General features: G+C 46.3%; 1 protein-coding gene across 3 annotated transcripts in view; it reads left to right on the forward strand.

The window, feature by feature from the left end:
* The window catches only part of LOC106569317 (E3 ubiquitin-protein ligase mib1), a 100,326-nt gene that overhangs the window by 56,501 nt on the left and 16,268 nt on the right, over positions 1-27,557 (forward strand). For all 3 annotated transcript variants that reach the window (XM_082960927.1, XM_082960928.1, XM_082960929.1), the window contains exons 13-15: positions 25,667-25,799; positions 26,349-26,435; positions 26,937-27,095. In XM_082960927.1, coding sequence (XP_082817053.1) covers positions 25,667-25,799; positions 26,349-26,435; positions 26,937-27,095 — 379 coding nt within the window. The remainder of the gene's footprint in view (positions 1-25,666; positions 25,800-26,348; positions 26,436-26,936; positions 27,096-27,557) is intronic.

Here is a 27,557-nt window from a genome sequence, read left to right on the forward strand (position 1 = left end):
GTAGCAATTACAGCCTGTGACGGATGGGACCGTAGCTCAGTTGGTAGAGCATGGTGTTTGCAACGCCAGGGTTGTGGGTTCGATTCCCACGGGGGGCCAGCACAGGAAAAAAAAATTATGAAATGTATGCATTCACTACTGTAAGTCGCTCTGGATAAGAGCGTCTGCTAAATGACTAAAATGTAAATGTAAAAAATGTGTGTGTGTGTGCACCAGCCATGTAACAGAGGGAGATGTGGAGCGCAAGAGGGAGCTGTAGAGAGGGAGAGTTCAGTACAGGGGCAGGTCGATATGGCACAGGAGAGAGGCTATTTGCAATACACGCACACACTAGTCGATTTCGATGGTTGGGCGGGTGGCAGCCAGCTGCACCATCCTGTCCACTGTCCATAACAGAGCAAAAGCAGGGGGGCTGCAGACAGACAGGCACTGAGCATTTGATAATGTCAGCATCTGCTGTGTGGTGTCAGTCAAGCAGCAGGTCACGGCCAGAGGGAGGGAACGGTGGGAGGAGGAGAGAAAGCCATGCCCCCATAGACAGTTAGTGGAATAGCTGCTATAGGTCTTTACAGAGAGCGAAAGAGAGACATATGGAGATGTGAAAGACTGAGCAAGGTTAGAGACTGACCGTAAAAGGGACTAGGACACAGCGAGGGGGTAATGAAAGAGCAAGACAGGCATGTTGTAGCCTAAATCTTCTGTCCAGATAATGTCTCTTGAAGTGACATTTGAGCTTGATCTTTTTACCCTGCTCTCATTGACGTTTTCTTAGTCATAAACCCCCTCCTTTAAGCACAAATAGCTTAGCTTACCCTAAAGCATAGCTGCACCCTGAGCTACCGTGGACTTCATTGAAAAGCATTGCAGGTCTGTCTGTCTGCAAGCCTACTTGCGTCTAAGAGGAGTTTAGCAGCACAGAGAATCTGAGTGCCTCTACTACCAGTTTTATCTTCATGCATCAAATATGACTGCACTGAGGTAAAAAGAAAAACCTGAATGTATTAAAAGGGGACAAGTAGGTTACAAATTCTATCTCTCTTTCTGAAGTCTAAAAACGCTGGTGGTATTTTTTCTTTCTGTCTTGATGTCACTGGAATGACGCTGGTGCAGGTTGTCGAAGACCGCATTAAGAATCTTGCTTCTGCTCTACCTTCTTGCTGTCCCATAGGGAGTACTAGACTTTTCCGTTGCTTGACCGCTACTCTCTGCACTAGCATGGTCTGGTATGAGCTGTTCTGCTGTTAGCAGACTTAGTGTTAGCACACCGCTCAGTTCAGCTCTTCTACAATAACTTCCACAAGCCTTTGTTTTCCACTGCAGAAAAGAAAACAATGAATGCTTTCTTAGTTTTGTTACACCTTTTTGGGCAGCCACCCCCCCATCTCTCTCCCATGGGCCTTTTATTTGTTTGAAGCAGTGATACAATTGGAATCAGCTGACCGGTCCGAAGCAGGCCCTGATCCTACATTGTCACTTTTTGATGGTCCTAAGCTGCACTGCCGACTGCCGTGCTGCGCGCAAAGCATTTGGCGAGCATAGCAAACTGAACAATGAGGCCAGGAATCAGCTGGGGAGGCAAGCAGAGGGGTTTTCAGTGGGGTGGGGTTATGTTGGGGGAGACTTTGCTAGTGCTGTAGCTGGACAGGACACAAAGTAGGGTTAACACCACACCAGCCATATGATATAGCATTGGGGCAGAGCCAGCCAGCAGCTTTTTAAACAGCGATGTTGTTGCCTCCCTCAATCTCTCTGTGCACCTACCTTTCTGATCTGCCTCCTTAGCAACTCTTTTGTTGGCCTTCTATCCCATTGGCCGTTTTGATAAAGCAAAGATGGTAGCAGTTTGCCACAATTCACCTTCCTTATTTTCCCATCCTGAGCCGGGAGACCTTTAGAAAATATTGTAGTATTAATTGTGGAGCTCTGGCCTGGCTCTCTCTGGCCTGGCTCTCTCTGGCCTGGCTCTCTCTGGCCTGGCTCTCTCTGGCCTGGCTCTCTCTGGCCTGGCTCTCTCTGGCCTGGCTCTCTCTGGCCTGGCTCTCTCTGGCCTGGCTCTCTCTGGCCTGGCTCTCTCTGGCCTGGCTCTCTCTGGCCTGCCGCTCGCTCGCTGCCCCTCTCCCCTCTCTCGCTCGCTGCCCTTCTCTCCTGAACTGAAGTGGAGAGTTAAGTTGCCGCTGACTGTGATTCAGAAGGCCATAATGCAGTAAAACCCAGTAATGATGTCAGGAGGCCCTGTCGTATGGCCATGTCCCAGGGTGATTATTCCTCCTGAGTTTGTTGAGGTGACGGAACTGACTCATGACTTCCTGACTAGAACCAACTCATTCCTTACTAACTCATACCTAATAAATAGAACTAACGCATTCCTAATTAACTAGAACTAACTGACAGAACCAACTCATTCTGTTACACAGGAGAGTAATACAAGCCAAGCACACTAACCCTCTGGTAGACACCGGCTTAACAAATATTCTTATTGCTTTGATTAATAGTGTCTCTATAATATTGCCAGTAGGTTAAGTCAGCCAGTTCGAGAAAGCAGTGTTAACTATGTCCCTGCAGCGGTTATATTGCTGCAGTGAGACTGCCCAGAAACAGTATAGCTAATGTATTACCCCCTACACCACTCACTCGCTCTCCACTCCGCCCGCTATTCTCATTTACATCCTGGCATTGTTCACATCTCCACACAGACACAGATTGTCAAAAAAAACTGTGACTCTCATCAATCAGAAAACATTCCCCGTCGCCCTGCACCTCACCAAGAATACATACTTCTTTACATTCCATAGCTATCATATGTTCATATGGGTACATAAAGAAGTATGTACACCAAGTCGGCAATCCCAGTGAATTCACAAGGTCGCACGTAGCAGTTAGTAGTAGTACTAGTAGTAGTAACACAGAAAATTCACTTTTTTTCCTCACCGTTTTCCCCTTAGGAATGCAGTGTGAGTCTGCACCGTAAGGTGACTTTGAGCGTGATTTCAGTTCAGATCAACAGTCAAGGCCGCTTTCCTTTAGCTTCCAAGTGACGTTAAACTGCCACCCCCCCAGTAAGTGAAGGTTGTCCTTGTATTCTTCCAGAACAAGAAAGAAGGGGAGAGATGTAGAGGGGTTGGGTCAAAGTTCGAAAGCAGTAGTGGACTTGTTCCTGGTTGGTAAAGCGTCCTTGGTAGATGGTTAGCCTCGGTGCATCTGGTCTTGTATAAGGCTTGATCCTACTGTCCTCGGAATAGGGGCGCATTTTGAAGCTACATGCGGTACACAGTTACACATTCCTGATCCTCCCCCTTCTCTCTTTCTCGCTTGCTCTCTCTCTCACTCCCACCCTCTTTATCATATCCCTTACCCGTTATGCACATCGCTCTTGTCCAATGCATGTCTCTGGTGTCACTGTCAGCCCCTGTCCCCCCAGTGTCCACCCAGCTCTCTACTGCCCCGGTGCCGCCGCTGATGTTTGAAAACGAGGGTGGTATCTATCCAAGTGGAACAGGAAGCTATTGTGAGCAGGATTTGGGTTTTAGGCTCATGCACAGGCAGGCAGACCAGAGGTCACATGCTAGCGCTAATACTGCTAGCCTGCCCACTCAGCACTTGTATGTGGATTGGCCCTGGGTAGTGCTCTTTTCTCCACCTCTCCCTCTCTTTCTCTCTGTTCCTGTGTTCTGTGGGGGGTTCTCTTTGTCACTCTTTTTTTAAATCAAATCACTCTCTTCCTCCTTGTCCCGTGTTTAAGGTGGCAGCAGCTGTTCTGTTGGAGGGGATGAGGCAGCAGGAGGCGATAGATAGATGGCCATTTGTGTGGCAGTGTGAAATGTTCAGTGAGTCTCTAATGAATCTTTACCCCAGCCCAACACATTCCACAAGTCAACACTGCCTGGTGGCAGCTTGTCCCCCCCCCCAACCCGCTAGCTAGGTGCTGCCTGACTGACCTGACAGACAGACCAACCGAGGCTATGGCTGGGTAGGGGGACATTTGTCTACATGTTACCGATAGGAACTTTTGGAATGTTTGTTAATATGTATGTTGTGTGTTAATGCCAAATATAGTGAAATGTATTTGGGGTTTATGGTTCTGGAAATATGAATTAATGAAGATTTGGACAGAGAGAGAATTGGAGGTGTCCTACCCAGTTGTTCTCAGCATAAAGATAGTGCAGGGCTGGCTGGGTGGGTGGATGAGCCAGCGCTTCTGTGTTGGAGGTGTCACGTCCCATTTAGGAAATGTCACGGCCGCCCGAGAGGGGGTTGGAATTCCTTCTGGTGGACTAGCTAGCAACTGACTGACTGGCGTGAAGGGAGGGAGTGAATTAGCTGAGTGGGTGGCTGTCATCTGGCCCTGCTCTGGTCTGGGCTGAGAGATACAGTAGCACCGCAGTACTGTGCCCTGCCTGCCTGCCTGCCCCTAGCAGCATTCAGAGAAAGGGAAATCGTGAGAGAGAGAAACTGGGTTACTACCACCAGTGCTATGGGTTCAGTGACACACATCCACTCAGTCAGCCATAACCTCCATCCTCCTTCCCCTATCCTCACCCCTCCACCTCCCCCTATCCTCACCCCTCCACCTCAGTGTTAAGCGGTGTGCCGTCAATCCGCGCTCTTCCGTACTCCCATGTTCTGTTTAAAACTCATGTCTCGTTCGTTCACCACACAAACTGACGCTGTTCTTTATTGCTGCTAAAGCCTCGTTATCATTCACCACCATAACCCTGACATTCCAACCGTCCATCCAGAAGTCATCCTCGGGACTTTGATGTTGACATGTCCTCAAAACGTACCCCTGGATTAAATAAATGATGACGTTGATGACCTCCATTATAAAATGCAGTCTTCTCTCTTATCTTGGGCAGTGAATGAAAAGGCAAGAGGGTACACTCAAAAGTGGGCGGTAAAAAATGTGAGTTTCCATTAAGGTAGGACGTGTGAAAAAGAAAATGGAATGGTTGTCTTTGGCTCAATCTCAGGCAGTCTCTAAGCCGGTGCGGGTTTGAGTTAATAAGTCCGTCATTAGATAGCGACAGGGCTGCAACTGCGATGCCTAATGAGCCAGGCAAAGAGAGACCTCTGCTGCTGCAGCATGTCCGGCCACAGCACAGCAGGGAGAGAGAGGAGAAGAGGGAGGGAGAGAGGGAGAGGATAGAATAAGGCAAAAAGAAAAGATCCATGTGGACAACTGATCAGACAGCAACTTCCCCCCTCGTTCATTCCACCTTCACCTGCTTCACTCCTTTTTTTTTTTTGTTCCACACTCCTCCCCGGCCGGTGTTCCCTTTCTCTTCCCTCCCGGTGGTCTATCCAGGCAACCAGAAAGAGCGACCCCAGCAGAGAGAGGGAGAGAGAAAGAGAGGAGCCCCAAGGTGTTGGTTGGTTAAGTTCTCTTCTGTCCTACTGGTTGGCTGCTACTGTGTGCTGCTACTGCAGAATAGTAAATTCCACTCCGACTGCCGACGCTCTACTCACAGCCAAGCCATGCTCCTCCGCTAGAGGAGGAGCGAAAGAGGACGGAGGAGAGAGAGACGTCAGGGCCCATCAGGGGTAAACTCCTCATCCAAATGAAAAATAGGGAGCATATATTACCTGTCAGATCAGTTTCTTATCTGGGGCTGCTACTCTTCTCCTCCCCCTCTCCTTTCTTCCTCTTCCTCTTTCCTAGTGAGGAGAACCATAATGACCGAGAGAGCTTGCGCTGCTACTGCAGCCATCGTGTGCTGGGTGCACGCCTGACTCGCTGATTCAGCTCTCTGGTTGGGGGAGGGGGTGTGTGGGGATTGCCATAGTCACCGAGGGGGAGAGTCACACACGCTCACACACACATACACGCCCCATACCTTCAGGAGGGGAAAGACATTGCGCAGACATGAGGAGCTTGCTACCGTTTGAAAAAGAAGGCAGAGGAAGAGAAACTGCAGCACTCCTTTCCTTTTCACCGTGTGCATTCTGAGGGAGAGAGATGGGAGGATGGCCTGGTCTTTAGGAGACAGGCAGAAAGTGTAGCACCCATTCTCCCTCACTGCCTCTTTCTCTCGCTGTGCTCCCTCCCTCCCTCTTACTCCCTCCCTCCCTCTTGCTCCCTACTTCCCTCCCTCTTGCTCCCTACTTCCCTCCCTCTAGCTCCCTACTTCCCTCCCTCTTGCTCCCTACTTCCCTCCCTCTTGCTCCCTACTTCCCTCACTCTCTCTTGCTCCCTACTTCCCTCACTCTCTCTTGCTCCCTACTTCCCTCACTCCCTCTTGCTCCCTACTTCCCTCACTCCCTCTTGCTCCCTACTTCCCTCACTCCCTCTTGCTCCCTACTTCCCTCACTCCCTCTTGCTCCCTACTTCCCTCCCTCCCTCTTGCTCCCTACTTCCCTCCCTCTTGCTCCCTACTTCCCTCCCTCTTGCTCCCTACTTCCCTCACTCTCTCTTGCTCCCTACTTCCCTCACTCCCTCTTGCTCCATACTTCCCTCTTGCTCCCTACTACCCTCCCTCTCGCTCCTTCCCCTCTCGCGTGCGCCCTCGCTCCTGCTCGCTCCCTCCCTCTCGCTCCTTCCCCTCTCGCGCGCGCCCTCTCTCCCTCTCACGCGCCCTCTCGCGCGCTGCCTCGCCCTCCCCTGCTGCCTATGTCTACCTTCTTTCAGAACACACATAGACACAGCCAGCCTCAGTGCTTTATCTCTATGGGGATTTGTAAAATACTTTTTATTATTCAGTGCAACTACTTCACAATGCAGCTCAAGAGAAGAGAGAGGGAGTCCGCTAAATAATGGGGAGGTCTTTGAGTTTACCATAAAGAATTGTTATTTATAGCAATTTGCAAGTTACATATATTTCACACAGTCAAAGGTAAACTAAACTTTAACCAGGTAAAACTGTAAGGTTAAAAAAAAAAACTTTTGCTAGGGTGACCAGGAGCTATTGATGCCATTCATAGTTCATGGCTGGTCTTTACAGTAGAAGGGAGAAGGGACTACACCTCTTTAGGCCAAACCAACCCAGCAGGGGTCCTCTCTTCAGAGGGTGAAGGTCACGGTCTAGAGAGGATGAGGGATGGTCATCTCCCCACAGTTCAGAAAGTGAAGCTACCATTCGTTAGCTAGCTCTCCGTTTATGGCTAGCCAAGCATTTGAAACACGCATTCAGAATCAGTCCTGGGTTGTAGAGCTGCTCCGGTGTGTCTCCCCCACCACCTCTCTGACCATATTTAGTCAAGTAGTGCAAAAACTAGTCCACCCCCCTCCTCTCTGCTTCACTCCCCTCTTCCCTTCATAACTATTCTCAGCAGCTTTTGGCCACAGCCTCTGGTAAGCCTCCATCCCGTTCCCCTGCCTAGCGATTGCATCTCTTGTCCGTCCGTCCTGCGAGGTGTGTCGGTTCGGCCCGGGAGGCGAGGCCCACACTGCCAGCTGCTGTCATTTTCTGCTCTCTTTTTAGTACCACCAAATAAACTGGTATCCCTTTTATTGGTCCTCATGTATATTCCTGATTATTTTCTTTCCAGTCCCGTTTTACTTCAACTCAACTCCCCCCTTTTTCTCTCCCTCTTTTTGAACCCCCTTCACTCTCCCTGGAGAACGCTGCTTAAGGTAGAGCTGATGTCTGCTCAAACTCTATACTTAGAAACACTGTGCGTTGGAGAAATGGAGTAGGAGGAGGAGTCAGGTAAAGAGTGACGGTGAGAAGTGGAAAGGTTACTGGAGAGCAACTGATATAATTATGCTTCCAAAGTGCTAGTGTGTCCTTTTTGGCAATGCACGCACATGCGCGTCAGACAGCCAGCCTCACCTCAAGGCACAGTGCTACGTTTTCCCCCACAAGGGCTTTGTCTTTTCTCCTTTTGAGCTTTCATTAATTTTCAAGTGGCTTTTTCTATCTTTCCCGAGGCACGGTGGCCACTGAAGAATATCTGTTTAATTAGTTGGTCTCATCACGGGGCACATCTACTGTACTGCCTGGAATGTCCTCTGCTCTCTCCACTCTCTCTTTCCTCTCTCTCTCTCCCCTTGTCCCTCTCCCTCCCTCTTCTTGCTCTCTCTCAGTACCGGTCTTTGACGGTTTCTGTTTCTGCTACTGCCCCTAGTGACTGTGCGCCCCCCCCCCCCTTGTAACTTTATTGCCTGAGGATGTGTATTTCATTATTCCAAGTCCATATTTTTTTACACTATTTACTGTCATGTCCCCTTTAAGTAATCATATATAAATGTCTCTGAGGTATTTGTCATCAAAAAAGAGAATGCAACCGCTCAGAGACACAGTAGCTGAGATGGAGAGGGGCTCATGTTGTGAGGAAAGTGTCTTGTCGTCAAAAAGACTAGTCTAGTATCACACGTTAGCCTAATGCGCTTCGTTCCACAGTATATCTGCTGCTGATTGATTTATATATCGTCACTAACAAGCTCACTTGCATCACTTCCTCAACTCCACAATAGCAAAATTATATCCCTTGCTTTTTATGTGGCGGTTGAGAGCAATCCTTGCGTAGATTTTAAGTATGCAATTCAATTTATGTATTGTCAGTGCAATTTATAGCCATTCAATTACATTATCTTTATGGCTGTTACAAGAATTGACCGTTTGCCAGGTTGGAATGGATTCATTCCAGGCTAATGTGTCTGCTCAAAGCTTGACCTTACCTGGCCAATGAAAGTGCAGAATTGCAACTGTATAAATGGCAGACCCGGAATGTCACATGTTATTGGGCTCTAAAAAGTAGTTCTGCTGCAGTCTGTCTCCACTTTCCTTTAGCACACAGGCAGGGCCCTCTTTAAATCAAACCAGCCATAACTCCACAGCTCATAGCCATCATTTCTTCAGTGGTGATCTCACTTAGTGTCATCAGATCAGAGAGGAGGGGGCTGTATGTGTGGGGGAGGGTTTTGCTTTAGTTATTATGCTCTGTTCTGCTCTCAACTGGTTTTGTCTCCAATCACCGTCCCTTGAAGTCCTGTGTTTATTGTTGTGTGTGTCCCAAATGGCACCCCATTCCCTATGTAGTGCACTACTTTGACCAGGGCCCATATATGTTGGGATTAGGCTACATGACCTTCACTTCTTACTAACCAACTCCACTCAACCACTGTAGTTACATCCCTCCAGTCAGTCTCAGCCACCCCTACACACTCAACATCTATTCATTTCCTTCATTAAGGGTGGCAGGTAGCCTAGCGGTTAAGAGCGTTGGGCCAGTAACTGAAAGGTTGCTGGTTCAAATCCCCGAGCTGTTCAAGTCCCCGAATGATAAGCTGACAAGGTGGAAATTCTGTCCATGTGCCCTTGAGCAAGGTAATTCACCCTAATTGCTCCAGGGTCTCTGTTGATAATGGCAGACCCTGGACTTGACCTCACACTCTGAGGGTTTCTCAGGGAGAGTTGGGATATACAAAAAAACGCATTTCCAATTCACACATGCATATTAATACACACTTGTGAAATAGGACAAATACAGTGCATTCGAAAGTATTCACAATCCTTGACTTTCAAAATGTTACGTTACAGCCTTATTCTAAAATTGATTAAATCTGCACACATAATAAAAAGCACCCATAATAAAAAGCAAAAACAGGTTTTTATAACATTTTGCAAATGTGTAAAACAAACTATCACATTTACATAAGTATTCAGACTTTTACTCAGTACTATGTTGAAGCACCTTTGGCAGCAATTACAGCCTCGAGTCTTTTTGGATATGACGCTATAAGCTTGGCACACCTGTATTTGGGGAGTTTCTCCCATTCTCTGCAGATCCTCTCAAGCTCTGTCAGGTTGGATGGGGAGCGTCGCTGCTCAGCTATTTTCAGGTCTCTCCAGAGATGTTCGATTGGGTTCAAGTCCGGGCTCTGGCTGGGCCTCTCAATGACATTCAGAGACTTGTCCCGAAGCCACTCCTGCATTGTCTTGGCTGTGTGCTTAGGGTCGTTGTCCTGTTGGAAGGTGAACCTTCACCCCGGTCTGAGGTCCTGAATGCTCTTGAGCAGGTTTTCATCAAGGATCTCTCTGTACTTGACTCCGTTCATCTTTGCCTCGATCCTAACTAGTCTCCCAGTCCCTGCTGCTGAAAAACATCCCCACAGCATGACGCTGCCACCACTATGCTTCACGTTGGGCTAGTGCCAGGTTTCCTCCAGACGTGACACCCAATCTTGGTTTCATCACACCAGATAATCTTGTTTCTCATGGTCTGAGAGTCCTTTAGGGGCCTTTTGGCAAACTCCCAAGCGGGCTGTCATGTGCCTTTTTACTGAGGAGTGGCTTCCGTCTGACCCCTCTACCATAATGGCCTGATTGGTGGAGTGCTGCAGAGATGGTTGTCCTTCTGGAAGGTACTCACATCTCCAGAGGAGCTCTGTCAGAGTAACCATTGGGTTCTTGGTCACCTCCCTGACCAAAGCCCTTTTCCCCCGATTGCTCAGTTTGGCTGGGTGGCCAGATCTAGGAAGAATCTTGGTGGTTCCAAACTTCTTCCATTTAAGAATGATGGAGGCCACTGTATTCTTGGGGACCTTCAATGCTGCATAAATGTTTGGTACTCTTCCCCAGATCTGTGCCTCGACACAATCCTGTCTCGTAGCTCTACGGACAATTCCTTCAACCTCATGGCTTGGTTTTTGCTCTGACATGCACTGTCCACTGTGGGACCTTATATAGACAGGTGTGTGCCTTTCCAAATCATGTCCAATTGAATTTACCACAGGTGGACTCCAATCAAGTTGTAGAAACATCTCAAGGATGGTCAATAGAAACAAGATGCACCTGAGCTCAATTTGGAGTCTCATAGCAAAGGATCTGAATACTGAATATGTGAATAAGGTATTTCTAAAAACCTGTATTCACTTTGTCATTATGGGGTGTTGTGTGTAGATTGATGAATTTTTAAAAATGTAATCATTTTTGAATCAGGCTGTAACGTAACAAAATGTGGAAAAAGTCTAGGGGTCTAAAAACGTTCTGAATGTGCTGTGTAAGCACCCACCAGATGATAATGACATTATCATTTCCACAGTCCTACAGTCAGGCACGTGTCATGGTACTGCATCTCCCATCCACTACTGTGTGTGAGGTAGGTAGGTCTGCTGTGCAGTAAATATCAGGAGAGAGGAGGCTGCTGTCCCAGATCCCTGTAGGGAGAGGCTTCAAGCATGACCCCACTCCACCTGTTAAACTAAAGGTGCCCCTCTGGAGTTAATTCACAGGCCAGCTCTTTCTTCTTAGCAAACGTTGTACATCAGCGTTATTCTTTCATTACTCTGTCTTTACCTTGATGTGATGCTAACTGTGTTTACTATGATGTGATGCTTGCTTAGCTCCTACTCTCACTTTAGGTCCCCTTGACTTTTGGCTTGACATCATCTGTGTGTTGAATGACTGAATTAAGATGGAGTGGTCTACACACTTTACTATGTGTGTGCGGGGGTACCTTCAGGCTCTGATCAGGCCCTACACCCAAACAAGGGCACTCCGTTCATCCACCTCTGGCCTGCTCGCCTCCCTACCTCTGAGGAAGCACAGTTCCCGCTCAGCCCAGTCAAAACTGTTCGCTGCTCTGGCACCCCAATGGTGGAACAAGCTCCCTCACGACGCCAGGACAGCGGAGTCAATCACCACCTTCCGGAGACACCTGAAACCCCACCTCTTTAAGGAATACCTGGGATAGGATAAAGTAATCCTTCTAACCCTCACCCCCTACCCTCCCCCCCAAAAATAGTGGTTGTTCCACTGGATATTATAGGTGAATGCACCAATTTGTAAGTCGCTCTGGATAAGAGCGTCTGCTAAATGACTAAAATGTAAAAATGTAAAATGGGTGATGGGTCTTTAGGCTGCGGGGTTGTAACTCCTTATTAACTCCAGGCCGAACTTATTAGCTATTAGGCTTTTTGGTTTTTCTTGGTTAGGTCACATTGTTAGAAGGAAAAACTCGAGATCAGATTGGTCATGAGGTAAAGATAAACTCCTGTCCCTAATGATAAGGGAAACACTTTTCACGCCACTTCGATACCGAAGTGACTTTTTTGTAGCATGTTAGGAGAATTAACATAGCAGGTTAGGAGACTGAGGTTAGCGAAAATATTCTCCTAACCTGCTATGAAAATCACTTCCTGTCGAAGTGGCGTGAAAAAGTGTCCCCTAATGATACACTCTGTGTTGTCTGACTGGTCACTCTCTAGTCTTCACCCTGCCCAGCCCAACCTGAACCAAGCCAAGCAGTTTAATCAGCAGACAGGCGTCCGCCTCTGCAGCCCCACCACAGCATCACCCAGCAGCCTCACATGCATCCTGCCTGCCTGGGTGATGAATAGTATGGGCTGGATGTATAGCTGAGCAGATAATCAATCAATAAGAGAAGGAAGGTGCCACAGCACTAATGGATGAGTTTGGTTTCAGCTAGATAAAGGTTTCCCTCTACTGTCTTAATTAAAGGGGCAATCCATAGTTGAAACAATAACAAAGCGTATCCCCGCCACTGTTTTGGTAACAAGGTGAGGGATGGGTCTGGAGAAATGTAACCACACTCAAATTCATACACAGGGCTTTAGATTTTCTCTCTATATAGTGGTGTGTTGTCTTGTGATGTGTGTTTTGTCCTCTATTTATATTGTATTTTTTATTTTTTTATCCCAGGCCCCTGTCCCCGCAGGTTACCTTTTTGGTAGGCTGTCATTGTACATAAGAATTTGCTCTTAACTGACTTGCCTAGTTAAATAAAATGAAAAGGAATAAAAAATGCATGGACTGACCATGTTTCGAGGCAATACAGTGTTAGTTTACATTTATTTTGTTTACAAACATTGGAGTAAAACAATCATATTTTGGGTTCTGATGAGTATGATAGTTGAACTAAGCTCATGAAGCACACCCCTTCATATTAGTGGATTCGGCTATTTCAGCCACACCTGTTGCTGACAGGTGTATAAAATTGAGCACATAGCCATGCAATCTCCATAGACAAATGTTGGAAGTAGAATACTAAAGAGCTCAGTGACTTTCAACGTGGCACCGTCACAGGACACCACCTTACCAACAAGTCAGTTCGTCAAATTTCTCCCCTGCTAGACCTGCCCCAGTCAACTAAGTGCTGTTATTGTGAAGTGGAAAAGTCTAGAAGCTACACCGGCTCAGCCGCGAAGTGGTAGGCCACACAAGCTCACAGAACGGGACTGCCGAGTGCTGAAGCGTGTCAAATTTTGTCTGTTCTCGGTTGCAACACTCACCACCAAGTTCCAAACTGCCTCTGGAAGCAATGTCAGCACAAGAACCTTTTGTCTGGAGCTTCAGGAAATGGGTTTCCATGGCCGAGCAGCCGCACACAAGCCTAAGATCACCATGTACAATGCCAAGCGTCGGGTGGCGGGTGTAAAGCTCGCCGCCATTGGACTCTGGAGCAGTGGAAACTCGTTCTCACGCTTCCCCATCTGTCAGTCTGATGGACAAATCTGGGTTTGGTGGATTCCAGAAAAACACTACCCGCCCTAATGCATAGTGCAACAGTAAAGTTTGGTGGAGGAGGAATAATGGTCTGGGGCAGTTACTCATGGTTTGGACTAATCCCCTTAGTTCCAGTGAAGGGAAATGTTAACGCTACAGCATACAATAACATTGTAGACGATTCTGTGCTTCCAACTTGTGGCAAACGTTTGGGGAAGGCTGTTTCCGGTTTCAGCATGACAATGCCCACGTGCACAAAGTGAGGTCCATACATAAATGGCTTGTCGAGATCGGTGTGGAAGAACTTGACTGGCCTGCACAGAGCCTTGACCTCAACTCCATCAAACACCTTTGGGATGAATTGGAACGCCGACTACGAGCCAGGCCGAATCACCCAACATCAGTGCCTGACCTCACTAATGCTCTTATGGCTGAAAGTCCCTGCAGCAATATTCCAACATATAGTGGAAAGCTTTCCCAGAGGAGTGGAGGCTGTTGTAGCAGCAAAGGCGGGACCAACTCCATATTAATGCCCATGATTTTTTTATGAGAAGTTTGACGAGCAGGTGTCCACATACCGTTTGGTTTGTAGTGTATATCATTAATTTAAGGTCCAAAAATCAATGTAGCAACTACAGATTTCCCCTTTAAGAATTCCTCTACTACATTCAAACGAGCTCCAATTAGACTGGCAATTTTCTAAGAGATTAAGGTGGGTTTTGGTTTGTCTCTCAATGTGGTTCCTTTCTGGAACCAAACATTTCAAAGGGGTCGAAACATTATAACCTTTAAAAACTGTCTAGTCAAGATCTTGGTTTTAGACTTTGGATTTACCATTAGATATTTGTAATTAGTGGGTGAGTTTGAGTGATGTGCTCATCATTCACGTATTTCAGTATGCTGTCAGGTTGGACTGATTTCTTCCCTACTTTTTGGGGCTTTTGTATTGATGATCTTCCAAGTGATTGACCGCAGCTTCCGTCACACGTCTCTGGACTTGAAAGAGATCCTCTCACACTTAAAATCTCTCTGGGGTATGTGGGACGGTAGCATTCCACTCTCCAACAGCCAGTGAAATAGCAGAGCGCCAAATTCAAAACAACAAAAATTTCATAATTAAAATTTCTCACACATACAAGTATTATACACCATTTTAAAGATAAACTTCTCGTTAATCCAACACATTGTCCGATTTCAAAAAGGCTTTACGTCGAAAGCATAGCATTAGATTGTTAGGACAGCACCTAGACAAGAAAAACCACACAGCCATTTCCCAGAAATACAGCTAAAATGAATCACTAACCTTTGATGATCTTCATCAGATGGCACTCATAGGACTTCATGTTACACAATACATTTATGTTTTGCTCGATAAAGTTCATATTTATATCCAAAAACCCCATTTTACGTTGGCATGTAATGTTCAGAAATGTTTTGCCTCCAAAACTCCCGGTGAATGAGCACATCAATTTACAGAAATACTCATCATAAATGTTGATAAAATATACAACTGTTATGCATAGAATTAAAGATACACTTCTCCTTAATGCAACCGCTGTGTCAGATTTCAAAAAAGCTTTACGGCGAAAGCACACTTTGCAATAATCTGAGTACAGCGCTCAGATACCAAAACAAGTTATACAGATACCCGCCATGTTGTGGAGTCCACAAAAGTCAGAAATAGCATTATAAATATTCACTTACCTTTGATCTTCATCGGAATGCATTCCCAGGAATCCCAGTTCCACAATAAATGTTTGTTTTGTTCGATAAAGTTAATCTTTATGTCCAAATACCTCCATTTTGTTCGCGCGTTAGGTTCACTATTCCAAATGCAGAAGGCGCGCGCACTAAAGTCCAGACGAAAAGGCAAAGTTCTATTACAGTTTGTAGAAACATGTCAAACGATGTGTAGAATCAAGCTTTAGGATGTTTTTATTATAAATCTTTAAAAAATATTCCAACCAGACAATTCCTTTGTCGTCATTAAGGAAAGAGAACTGAGCTCGTGCTCATGACCGCGCGCGTAACTAAAATAATGGCCAACTGCCAGACACCTGACTCAAACAGCTCTTATTCTCTTCCCATTCACAGTAGAAGCCTGAAACAATGTTCTAAAGACTGTTGACATCTAGTGGAAGCCTTGGGAAGTGCAATATGACCCCATAGATACTGCATATTGGATAGGCAATCACTTGAAAAACTATAAACCTCAGATTTCCAGACTTCCTGGTTGGATTTTTTCTCAGGTTTTTGCCTGCCATATGAGTTCTGTTATACTCACAGACATCATTCAAACAGTTTTAGAAACTTCAGAGTGTTTTCTATCCAAATCTACTAATTATATGCATATTCTAGCTTTTGGGCCTGAGTGGCAGGCAGTTTATTCTGGGCACGCTTTTCATCCGGACGTGAAAATACTGCCCCCTACCCCGATGAAGTTAAAGGACTGCATGAGCTTTCAGATCATCTTGATGCTTTTTCAACGTCTGACTTCAGATCCTGGCTGTTGAAGTCTGACGTGTGAGGCTTCTTTCAGCTGTCCAACTTTCCTCTGTATATCCCAGCCTATCAGCTAACACCATAAAGGGCTAAGAGTCTCTTATTTCTAATGAGTCCAGTTTGGATTGTGGTTCCAGATCGGTTTGTGCTATTTTACCAACTCTGTTGGTGACAACGACGTCACAAACATAACTGGCACCAGGCTTTGCAGTTAATGCTTTTGAGGTAAATCTGTGGTTGAGAGAATGGTAAGAGTGTGCAAAGCTGTCATCAAGGAAAAGGGTGGCTACTTTGAAGAATCTCAAATATAAAATATATTTTTATTTTTGGTTACTTCATGATTTCATACGTGTTATTGAATTGTTTTGATGTCTTTGCTATTCTACAATGTAGAAAATAGTACAAATAAAGAAAAACCCTTGAATGAGTAGGTGTGTCCAAACTTTTGACTGGTACTGTAGTTACAAACAGGCATTGTTTGTTTTTTTATGATAGGTTTGTTGTTTATCTTCAATGTGTATGGTCCCTCTTTACCCAGTTGATGTGGTCTAATTCGAGAATACTGAGGATGATACGGTGGCTGGAGGAGGAACGGGATAAGTGCTCTGCTGTATTTCATTAAAAGAGAAGTGATCTCACAGAGATGCGTTACTCCAGTTAACCTTTGGAATGCAGATGAGATGAGCTGTACTCATAGAACACCTTTCAGCGTGTGTGTTCATGTCCAGATCCTAATCTGAAATATCAACCTATTCCATTTATAACCGCGGCAGGTAGCCTTGCGCTTAAAAGCGTCGGACCATTAACCGAAGGGTTGTTGGTTCGAATCCCCGGGCAGACTAGATGAAAAGGGCACCTAACACTAATTTGCTCCTCTTAATCTTAAGTTGCTCTGGGTAAGAGCGTCTGCTAAATAACTAAAATGTAAAATAGTACGCTGGCCAAAAGTAGTGCGTAATATAGGGAATAGGCCAGGATACTGTTTCGGCCAAGTATTAGTTTGAAACTTCTTTGCTGTATCATATTAGACATTTACCATACAGCTAAATGACATCCACCTCCAACCTCTGAGGTAACCCATGTGGCGTACAGAGAAGACTTTAATTCCAACATCCCTAACGCAACCCAGCCAACCACAGTGTCCAGACTGTCTGTCCACCTCGCTGTCGGTCTCAGCGCTGGGATCTGTCCGACAGATCAGTCAGAGGACAAGCCAATACAAGCCTGAATCCCCCTGTGTCAAATCAGAATACCCACACCACCTCCGGGGGCCGGGCCAATCTTGGCTCTGGGCCAATAGATAAGCTTGGCTGTGCTGTAACCTCTTTCTCTCTCTCTTTCTCTCCCTTTCTCGCACTCTTTTGTTTCTCTTTTCTCATTCTCTGTTGCTTTCTCTCTCTCTGTTGCCCTCTCTCTCTCGGTGGTATGCTGAAAACATCAGTTCCTAGCCGCCATACTGCTCTCCTCCTCAACGACTCCAGGAGCTTTTGGGGGGGAAAGTGAGACACACACCTACAAGTGCACGTACACACACACCTACATAAAGTACAGGTACACACACACACCCCTACATAAAGTACAGACACAGGTACTCACACACACTCGTAAACGTAACCGACAGAAGCCTTTGCATTATGTAGCACTACTGTACAGTATATATGAAACAGTGGTAGGGTGTGTGCTGATCTGACAAACCTAGAAGGAGCAGGATTTATTTGTGTTAGTTCCCTTTAAGTGCTTCAGCGATGCATGTGATAAATATGGGAGCTGAAGGTGATGTACTTCCACTACACGGCTGACAGGGGTCTATGAATATTTTCTCACTCCATTTAAAAACAAATGTTTATATATTCATTTGATGTATTGGAACGGCTGTCGGGATTTATTAGCATGCGCAACTTGATGGTGCTTTATCGTCAATGATGGTGTTTCAGCGCGTGGTGTTGTGGTGCGTGTCCTCTTGTCTGAGGTGGAAGGACACTGTTGACTGTTATCATTGGTATTTTATTCATGATTATTGTAGGTAATGAAATTCTGACTTACCCACTTTGTAGCTAGGTTAAGAAGTTTAGTGCTCAAAGCTTCATAATGGGGATCTAGCTTACGTCATGTTGTGCACATGAACCCAAATTCACCACACTGGTTTAGTAGTCCATCTTACATGCATGCAGAAACATAATGACTAAAAACATACTAGATCTGAATGGATGAAAGTCACCCCCAGGGCTCTCATCCATCCCTGCAATACTGCAGCCTGTTACTGCACGGTGCACATTCAGATCTAATACAGAATGATCTAGTATGTTCTACAGTGTTTAGAATCTGACCACCGCTGAATAATTCAGTGGGTTGCCATGGTAAGTGTAATTATTCAGTGAGTTGCTACGGTAAGTGTAATTATTCAGTGGGTTGCTACGGTAAGTGTAATTATTCCGTGGGTCGCCACGGTAAGTGTAATTATTCCGTGGGTCGCCACGGTAAGTGTAATTATTCCGTGGGTTGCCACGGTAAGTGTAATTATTCCGTGGGTCGCCACGGTAAGTGTAATTATTCCGTGGGTTACAGGTAAGTATAAATGCAGTGTGACAGGTGAAGGAAGTAAAAGGTGTGTGTGTGTGTGTGTTGCATTGCGTACAAGTAGGGCACAGATTCCCCATCTAAGGCCCATCTTATTATATTGGGACACATGTAGCCTCCACACCATTGAAATCTTTGCTGATGCACTTTGAGGAAACGTGTACTTACTAGGATCGTGATATGTGGTTGTCTCCCCTAGCTATCTTAAGATGAATGCACTAACTGTAAGTCGCTCTGGATAAGAGAGTGCTAAATGACTCAAATGTAAATAGGAAACATGAATAAGGAAAACCTTATACAGAACTAATCTAATAACAAAAAGTCCATTATTTGGCCTGTGGTTTGGACACATTGGAAAACATGAGAAACATGTTGTAGTCATTCTTTATCTCCACACCACATGGATCTGGTGGGCTACAGTTGGAATTGATTAATCTTGCTTATATGGGCTCTCTTGTCTTTACAACAATGTACGTTTAAATGACCCCGCTCCCTTGAGAGTCACAACTAAGCCATTATACTACACCAATATACATTCTACTGCTCTGGGCCATGTGGCCCCATTGCTTCAGAGCTTAGGGGGGAGACGATGGCTGATACACAGCCCTTTACTCCCCATCATTCCTCTGCAAACAATGGATTCATTTTACTATGCTAAATGGGCTGTCTTCCACCCGTGTATCTTCCTTCCCTGTGTATTTGTAGTAGAAAGTCACGACAGACCTTATCCATCCCCGCAATACTGCAGCAGCCTCTTAATCTCTGTTAGGAGCTTCTTCCTATAGTTACTGCACTTTACTTCAGTATGGACTCTGATAAAGGGTTGACCTCTGTTATTGGTTTAAAGGTGTTGGTTTATTATGGTGTAGTGTAATAGGTACCCCTACAGCTCATCTACTACAGACTAAACTCCGACATTTGTCGGAGTGTAAACGGTATGTGTGGGTGGGTGTATGTGTGTGGGGCCTGGGGCCGAGGCAGGCAGCGGTCGGTGATTTAGAGAGGTAGATTTACAAGCATGCTGTAGATCATTGGTGTCTCGGATGCTCTCCCCATATGGTGACAGTGCAGGGAGGCAGGAGGCTGCCTGGTCTACCTGGCCGTCGATCGAAGGCCCTCGCTTCGAGCAGCTGAATTCTCAATCACCGTTCTGCTCTGCTAACCCCCAACAATCCCTCTCGAAGCCTGGCTTCTTTACCTCGGTGTGAAACAATAGCATGAAAAATCCCTACAGGCAAGAGTAGGTTTTTATGTTCTACTGTATATGTTGTTCATGCCATGTTTGATAGACAGAGTCATGGATATTGTGGTGAGAAAATGGTCAGGAAATCAATCAGTCATGATGGTAAGGATTGTGGTGAAAGAAAGCGTAGTCATATCACTAGGCAGGGACAGAGTAGTGAATGCATGTTGCTGTAAAAGTCTTGACGTTGTGTTGTCATCTACATACACGCGCCCTTGTATTTCCCCTCTTCATCTTTTCTGGATTCCTTCCTCAACTAGAGCAGGGTTCCCAAACTCGGTCCAGGAGCCTCTCCTGGGTGAACGTTTTGGTTTTTGCCCTAGCACTACACAGCTGATTCAAATAATCAAAGCGTGATGATGAGTTGGTTATTTGAATCAGCTGTGTAGTGCTAGGGCAAAAAAACGAAATGTGCACCCGGGGGTTGGGAGTGTGGGTGTATTACGAGTATTGTGGCAGGGCGTGTATTACGAGTATTGTGGCAGGGCGTGTATTACGAGTATCGTGGCAGGGCGCGTATTACGAGTATCGTGGCAGGGCGCGTATTACGAGTATCGTGGCAGGGCGCGTATTACGAGTATCGTGGCAGGGCGCGTATTACGAGTATCGTGGCAGGGCGCCTATTACGAGTATCGTGGCAGGGCGCCTATTACGAGTATCGTGGCAGGGCGCCTATTACGAGTATCGTGGCAGGGCGCCTATTACGAGTATCGTGGCAGGGCGCCTATTACGAGTATCGTGGCAGGGCGCCTATTACGAGTATCGTGGCAGGGCGCCTATTACGAGTATCGTGGCAGGGCGCCTATTACGAGTATCGTGGCAGGGCGCCTATTACGAGTATCGTGGCAGGGCGCCTATTACGAGTATCGTGGCAGGGCGCCTATTACGAGTATCGTGGCAGGGCGCCTATTACGAGTATCGTGGCAGGGCGCCTATTACGAGTATCGTGGCAGGGCGCCTATTACGAGTATCGTGGCTAGTGAATGAGATGAATTGGTAAGATGAGAATTTGTTTTTTTCAAGGCGCTGAAGGGAGTAATGTGCAAGGGGAAGAAGAGCATTGTGGGCAAATAATTGGGTCATCTAGAACCAATGGGACATTAATGTGCCATTCAGCACTATCACTGTCTGCCTGTGTCTTCATAAATCCCTTTGTGTCAGGACGTTCCACAATGCAAGGTGATTTAAGGATAATTTAGGCTAATTCAAAACGAGGCATTAGTATGCCTACTTCAGATTAACAAAACCAGACATGGCCAGCTGGATTGCTTTAAAAATGCACCTGCTTTAAAAATGTCACCACAAACAACTGCACGCTATATGCATTGTGATTTATTATCTAACCAAAACATAATATAAATGCTTCTGTCAAGTCACTTTCTTCCCATCTTGGTTAATGAAAACACGCACACACAGCCTACTATGTTAGACAAAGGCAGCGAAGGTCACATTTCAGGGAGAAATATTCCAGCCACGACAGCCTAATCAAAGGCTTTAATATGGAGCTGGAGCCTGGTTCATCTGATGTGCTTCTTTACCCTCCACTGGTTTATTTACCCTGTCAGTCCTCATTGGGATATGCCCAACCTTCTTCCCCTAAAATTAAAATCTGGACCTCAAAGCCAGTTCAACTGCTTTAAAAAAAATGTATTTTCATTTTCCCCCTTTTATTAGGCACTGCTTTAGACCTGGGAGACCAGGTGGGCACAATTAATTGTCAGGTAGAACAGAAAACCAGCTGGCTCTGGACCTCGTAGGGTAAGAGTTGAATACCCCCTGCTCTAGTCCATCTTAATGGTGGGACTGGGTCAGTGGGCGCATCCATCCCCCTTTTGATAGCCAAGACCAATATGTGGGGCTCTATTTACTTATTTAGGCTAGATCATCATATATTTACATCCTCTGGCTTAGCTGTCACTGAACACTGTCACCCCCCAGTCCACATACCAGATAAAAGGACACTGAAGCCAGGGTACAGCAGTCTGAGTGCCATTCTATTTCAATTGACTTGGCATGCCAATTCCATGGTAAGGCTAAACAGACTGGCCTTCCATGGTAAGGCTGAAACGGACTGGCCTTCAATGATAAGGGTATGGTAGTAGACTGGAGAGTAATCAGTGCATTAGGAGTCTGGCTTGGTGGCTTTTGTGAATGATTTGTTGGGAACGGGTCATTATTTCAAAGATTGATCCTGTCGCCCTGTCCTGATGAGTTTCACTCAGCCATGTTTCTTCTGAGGAAGCCTCATCTGAGACAGGCATTCTGATAGGGCTTGGCAACACCTCCTCCATGCATCACAAATACTACATGACTAGTACAGTCCACATTGATTGTAGTCAGTAGCCATGTTTCCATCTAATCATTTTTATTCAGTGAAATGGCATGCCTGTCACAGAAAAAACTCACCACAGACATGTTGGAAATGGCAAATTGTCTGTGTACTTTCCCAAATATCGACAACACAAAATATGTTCAAACGTGGAAGAAATGTTGTCAGTGAAACATTATGGGACACTGTTCTTATTTAGCTTTGTCCTAGTAGAGTTATTGTCCCCCTGCCCTCTCGTTGGTACCAGGTACTGGCCACCACACAGATGGCTGTCAGCTAGGCCGGGGCGGCAGAAGGGCCCTGTCGACCCTTCCCCAAACACATAGTATACAGGTTCCTGTCCAATGACAAACTGCAGCCCAAGACAACAGGCCCTGGTGGAGTGCTCCTGAGGGACTCCTGGCATCTCTCTCAGGGTGACCCAGTTCATCATGCCTCCGTCTTCACTTCCTCTCTTCCTCCCTCTTTCTTTCTCTCTCTCTTTTCTGATCTATCTTTCTCTCTCCCACCTGTTCTCCTTCCTCCGCTATGTGCCCTTCCTTCTGCATTGAGGCACTCTCTCTAGCGACCTGCAAGCTTTAACACCAATCGTAACAAGAGGAGCTCTCATTTTATTTCTCCAGTTCCCTCACTGTTCTAACTTGCTCTCTTTCCCTCTTCCTCCACTTGCCCCAGAATCTCTCTCCAACCCTCCCTGGTTTTAATGCCCATGTCAAGTTTATTCCCTGTTACTACTTAAGTGCTGGAGCCTGACCTGCCCATCCCCGCTCTCTCTCCCTATGCCTTCACCCCCCCACTTTCCCACAGAGCCCCTTTCTTGCATTGAAAACCCACTCGCACACGGCCAGGAAAAAGTATTTTCTAATTTCGTTCTCCCCTTTTTTCATTGTATATTTCTGTCAAATAGCTAACTGCATTGCAGCAGTGCCTGCCAGGCAGGCAGTGTGGCTGGGGCATTAATATTAATGTCTGCCCGTTTCACCCAGCGTGGCATGGAGCATGTCAATTTAGTCAGAGAGAACACCTTTCTTTGCCATGATGGCTTCCGTGAAAGCTCTCAATGGAACTGCCCATGCAGTGTACAAGTGCGGCCTCTATCCATCTCTATGGTCAGATTTCTTCTTACTGGAGAGGCTCTCCTCTCTCTCCATCCCGACCAGCACAGCGCCGGAGTATCACATAGGAAACAGCAGAGGGCGCCAGTCTATCAGTCCCGAGTCACTATAGGGGACTCAGGACTGGGGACGCAAGCAGGGCTGTTATTGGCTAGGTTGTCTGTTGAGGGTGTTTCTCGACCCAGTGGGTCTGGTGAAAACTAGTAGCCATGTTGACTCTTAATGTCACACTGTAGAAATGTATTGGGTTGAGAACATTGTCTTCTCTCTCAACTCAAGTGTCAACACAATCCTGTAGACTAGAGTTTAATACAGCAGGCAGATTCATTCAATTATAAGTTTACCATTTTTTTTTTACATTTTGAGGGAAATTACTTAAGTGTCCAATGTGATCACAATATCTATCTAGCAACTACTGCACTATTTTGCATTGGTGCGTTTTGACTGTTTAGGAATGAGGTAGAACCAGAGTTGCAGCTGGTCACGTTTATGCTGCAAGCAATGCAGGTGTATCAAAGACATAGAGGCTGTGCGGTGAAAGAGAGACTGGGGTTCAGTGTATTCTGCAGCACTGCAGTTGTAGTAGTAGTAGTAGTAGTAGTAGTAGTAGTAGTAGTAGTAGTGCATGTTATTACTCTAAAGACAGAGGGGGAGAGAGACTGTGGGTTTATCACAATCCACCCTGCAGCTAGCCAGTACCCCAGCGAGCTGCAGCTAGCCAGTACCCCAGCGAGCTGCAGCTAGCCAGTACCCCAGCGAGCTGCAGCTAGCCAGTACCCCAGCGAGCTGCAGCTAGCCAGTACCCCAGCGAGCTGCAGCTAGCCAGTACCCCAGCGAGCTCCGAGCCCCAAAGCGTTCTCTACTTCCAGCGCGTGCGTTAATGTGCGCGTCTCTCCTTTTTTTCTTTCTCTATCGTTCCCTTTTTTTTTCACTACTACATGTGTATAAGTGCCTAATATCTACCTAGCAACTACTGCACTCTTTTCCTGTGTGCGTGTGTGCTCGCTCCAGTGCCTTGTCAGAGCTCTTCAGCAGTGTCAAAACCCTTGTGAAATTGGCTGCTGCTTTTCTGTCGCAGTTCAAAGATGCACCTTACGGCTACGCCATTACATTGTGCCAGCTAAGTCTCTCCACAGAAAGTCAGTAGACATTAACCTTGAAATAGCCGTTTTTAGTTTAAAAAAAAATGTTTTACAAAAGTGACCTGGTTGACTGTAGTAGGTAGGTTACAGTGTTGCCTCACTACATGCAGTGTGTGTTGGGATGAGACCCACTGGACTGGTCAGGGGCTGTTCACCTCTATCCCAGGCTGCTTACCCAGGGCTGGGCAGGGGGAGAGGAGACAGAGATATTGGATGAGTGTTGACTAGCTGAGGAAGTTGCCATGATGGGACAGGATGGAAGACCAAGTCTGCTCAGCAGGGAGGTTGTTGTATTCATGTTTTCCTCCTCCCCCTATCCCCCTCTCTCTCCTTACACTGCTCTCTCTCCTTTTACCTCTCTTTCCCTCTCTTTTTCTCTCGCTCTATTTTTGCACGCTTACTCTTTATTTTTATATATTTTTTTCTCTTGCTCTCCCGCCATTTACCTCTCTACCCCTCTTTCTCCTCCTCCCACGTTCAAATACGGTCTGCCCATGTACTATAGGAGGTAGTTTACCATGATCATTTTTCTCTCTCCCATGCTCTCTCCCATTTTGGTGTGGCTTCATAGTCAGTCAGCTGTCCTTTGCAAGTGCTGTGCAGATTGTCAATTGGTTTTATTCCAGTTCAGAGTCAGACACTGCACTCCTTGCGTTCTTCTCATACCATGCAGTTTCCTATGCAGCAGCCATCTCTCTATAAGGCATGTAGCTTCCAAATGACCTTCAAACAGGAACACAACCAGTCGCTGCTGCCTCGCAACACAGCACTCTTAAACAACCCTGTTTAAACAATATCACACAGTTCATGAGAGCTGACTGAATGCAGCAATCTGTGGTGTTATTACCGGTTTGTGTCTCCATAACAGGGGCTTTTGTGCTGCTTCTTTTACCTGGGTTTCTAAAATTACACTCAACACTTGTATCATTAACCTACTACTCCCAGACTAGCATAAATAGAAACCATGGTTATGCTACTAGCCCAGCCCATCCCTTGGTTTATTTAATATGCGAGTCATTTATGTGTCAGAATAAATGTGCTGTTTCAGCACCATTCTCTATCTGTCCTCAGTGTAGTGATGCCTTGCAATTGGACTTTTAGATATAGAATCTATAGATGCATTGAGGGATGCTATATCATATCAAATAAATTCTGACCTTGACTATAGGAGTCTAGTCAAACTTAGTGCACTAGATAGGGGCTCAGCTGCCATGTGTGACGCATCCCTAGTCATATTCAACACTGATTAATTGATTGCGCCATGACCTTCCTTCCATCCTAGGGTCCTGTTGTCATGCACCTGCAGTCACCTTCCAGTCATCCCTCTGTCCCTCTCTTCCTCCCTCTCTGAGCAGTGCCATGCGTGTGTTGCTGGCCAAGCTGCCGCGGCCCTGGATCGTAGATGAGAAGAAAGATGATGGTTACACCGCCCTGCACCTGGCGGCGCTCAACAACCACGTAGAGGTGGCCGAGCTGCTGGTTCACCAGGTAGGACATGCTCGCATTAACCTAACCATTGACACCCCTGGTTTCATACAGATGGTCCATAGCAGCCCTAGTGTCTCCATCTTGGCTCGCGCGCACACAGTAAGTGCTGGCCTTATTCTTAATTGTATAATGCTGTATAGGGTTGTGCCTGTATAGGGTAGCAATAACTGCTTTCATTGTTTATTGAATCCATATTATCCTTTGGGTCCCTAGTGGTGCACAATCACTGTTAGCCTATAACCTGCTTCCTCAGAATCATGCTCGCCCTATCTGAGATATCTGAGACCGTATTGGTGCAGACCTCTCTATCTAACAGGGCCATAGTGTAGTAAGTAGCGTCCCACCAAGCAGAGCAGGAAATGGGCTAATGAGGCTGCTGTATTTCAACGGCGTGAGAGAAGATGTTATTGTAACATTCCAGAAACGTCAGAATACACGGTGGTACATTGCAGAATGTGTTATAGCCTACTGCAGAGTTCAAACAGGTCTTTTTGAATGTCTACGCCGTCTCTCTTTTCTCTATCTGTTCCCTCGCTTTCCTCCTCTCAGGGCAGTGCCAGCCTGGACATCCAGAACGTCAACCAGCAGACAGCCCTGCACCTGGCTGTGGAGAGACAGCACACACAGATAGTCAGGGTCAGTCTCCTCTCCTCACTTCCTCTCTCCTTCAGCTAACTGAAGATGCTATCTGCAGTTATCTCCCCATCTGTCCGTCACTCCTGACGGTTCACTAAAGGCTGGTGAGAAGATGAAGACAACCCACATTTTGAATTAAAATGGAGGATCTCCTGCAGTAGAATGAACCCGCTAGGGTCAAAGTGACGTACTGCCAAGGAAAGGAGAACGCTTTCTGGAAGAGAAATGTCAGAGGAGTAGTGGGTGTCCTATCTGGAAAAGGTTGTTACGTCGCCATCTTTTGGAGTGGTTTGGAAGTGCAGCTTCAGTGGTGCAGGAACACAGTCAATATGCAGGACCTCTAGCTGTGATGCCATGCTAGACTTATTTGGATGATGATCATTTAAAAAAAATTGTACTGGACTGTTATGCAAATAAATGCTCATTTTAAATTATCACCATGTTAATTTGGAATGCTCTGTGTCTGTGTGTGCCTGTGTCTCTCTGCCGCTCTGTCTCCAGCTGCTGGTGCGAGCAGAGGCAAAGCTGGACGTGCAGGACAAGGATGGGGACACTCCTCTCCACGAAGCGCTGCGTCACCACACGCTGTCCCAGCTCCGCCAGCTGCAGGACATGCAAGACGTGAGCAAGGTGGAGCCCTGGGAACCCTCCAAAAACACGGTACAGAATACACCTAACATATACCTCCTAAAACCATTCTAAATCAACTAATATACCTCTAGAACCCTCCACTAACATCTAACACATACCTCTAGAACCCTCCACTAGAACCCTCCACTAACACCTAACACATACCTCTAGAACCCTCCACTAACACATACCTCTAGAACCCTCCACTAACACCTAACACATACCTCTAGAACCCTCCACTAACACCTAACACATACCTCTAGAACCCTCCACTAACACCTAACACATACCTCTAGAAGCCTCCACTAACACCTAACACATACCTCTAGAACCCTCCACTAACACATACCTCTAGAACCCTCCACTAACACCTAACACATACCTCTAGAACCCTCCACTAGAACCCTCCACTAACACATACCTCTAGAACCCTCCACTAGAACCCTCCACTAACACCTAACACATACCTCTAGAACCCTCCACTAACACCTA

This window comes from Salmo salar, chromosome 14 (assembly GCF_965601325.2).
Source record: "Salmo salar chromosome 14, fSalSal1, whole genome shotgun sequence".
In the NCBI taxonomy this organism is placed as follows: domain Eukaryota; kingdom Metazoa; phylum Chordata; class Actinopteri; order Salmoniformes; family Salmonidae; genus Salmo; species Salmo salar.